A 1064-nucleotide genomic window follows, 5' to 3' on the forward strand; every position below is an offset into this window, starting at 1 on the left:
AGTACTCCAACTTACACCACAGAGTTTGGAAAACTGGTTCGGTGGGGATATTCGCGTGGGAGCGACTACGGACACCCGGAAGGCCAAGGACGACGCTGTAACGCGTTAACCGCTTCACTGGGACCGGCAGGGAAAGATGGCCCCGCCTCCCCGCGGAGCGGCTCAATGCGCAGGCGCGTTGGCGCGCCTCCGCGGAGCCGCTGGGCCCCACTGCGCAGGCGCGGGGGCGGCATTCCCATGTGGTACCCATGGCGCCGTAGTAGGTGTGTAGACGCTGCCAGGGGCATCCGGAATGAGCGCGGCCGAAGCCGACCGCTGGGCGTGGCTGCTGGTGCTCAGCTTCGTGTTTGGGTGCAATGTCCTTAGGATACTCCTCCCGTCCTTCTCTTCCTTCGTAAGTGGCTGCCTGACCTTCCAGGGGCCGGTGCTGGAGTCCGCCGGCGGGTCTGGCGTAGACACAGGGGTCTCAGGCCGCATTAGCGTCTTGGTCTGTTCTAAGATTTTTTTGAGGTAGTTGCTAGCGTGTAAAAGCTGCAAGGCTTTACCCCCAAATTCGACTTTCCGAATTTCCGGGGCGGCGGAGGGGCGAAGAAATACCTGGCAGTATTGGCCACGCTTTCACCTGGCGGGAATCTTCCGGCTGTGGGCGGCGGCGGCGTGCTTCAGACTGGGAGGTCTCAGTGCCCCGCTGCCAGCCTCACTCGTTTCCGTTAACCCCTGGACGCTGGGGGCCTTCGAGCAGCCCTTGGCCGCTAGGGGACCAGGGTTTCCCGGAGGCCCCGCGTGCAGTGTGCACTGTGCCATGTCCCGGAGAGACGGACCCCGGGGTGCAGGAGCCCGTATTGTTGGGGTGGGGAGACAGGTGTAGAGAAATAATCTCAGTGCAGTGTGATGCTTTCTGTATGCAAGAGACCGAAGAGCTCCGGGGAGCACTCTCTTTTTGCCGGGCATTTTGCCTAGGCAGTGAATAGGGATTCGTGAATATGGATTTGGTGGCGAACTGGCGTGTGGGCGTGGTGGGTGGGCTGGGAACATCAGGAGCTGTCCCTGGAGAAGGACACCCT

General features: G+C 61.7%; 1 protein-coding gene across 1 annotated transcript in view; it reads left to right on the forward strand.

Moving 5' to 3' along the window:
- The first annotated feature begins 261 nt into the window (after window positions 1-261).
- Window positions 262-1064, forward strand: part of WRB (tryptophan rich basic protein) — a 17887-nt gene continuing 17084 nt past the window's right edge. The window contains exon 1 of the mRNA XM_012640116.1: window positions 262-394. Within this exon, the coding sequence (XP_012495570.1) occupies window positions 293-394 (102 nt within the window). The 5' untranslated portion in view covers window positions 262-292. The remainder of the gene's footprint in view (window positions 395-1064) is intronic.

The sequence above is a fragment of the Propithecus coquereli genome, unplaced genomic scaffold (assembly GCF_000956105.1).
Source record: "Propithecus coquereli isolate 6110/MARCELLA unplaced genomic scaffold, Pcoq_1.0 Scaffold148, whole genome shotgun sequence".
In the NCBI taxonomy this organism is placed as follows: Eukaryota; Metazoa; Chordata; class Mammalia; order Primates; family Indriidae; genus Propithecus; species Propithecus coquereli.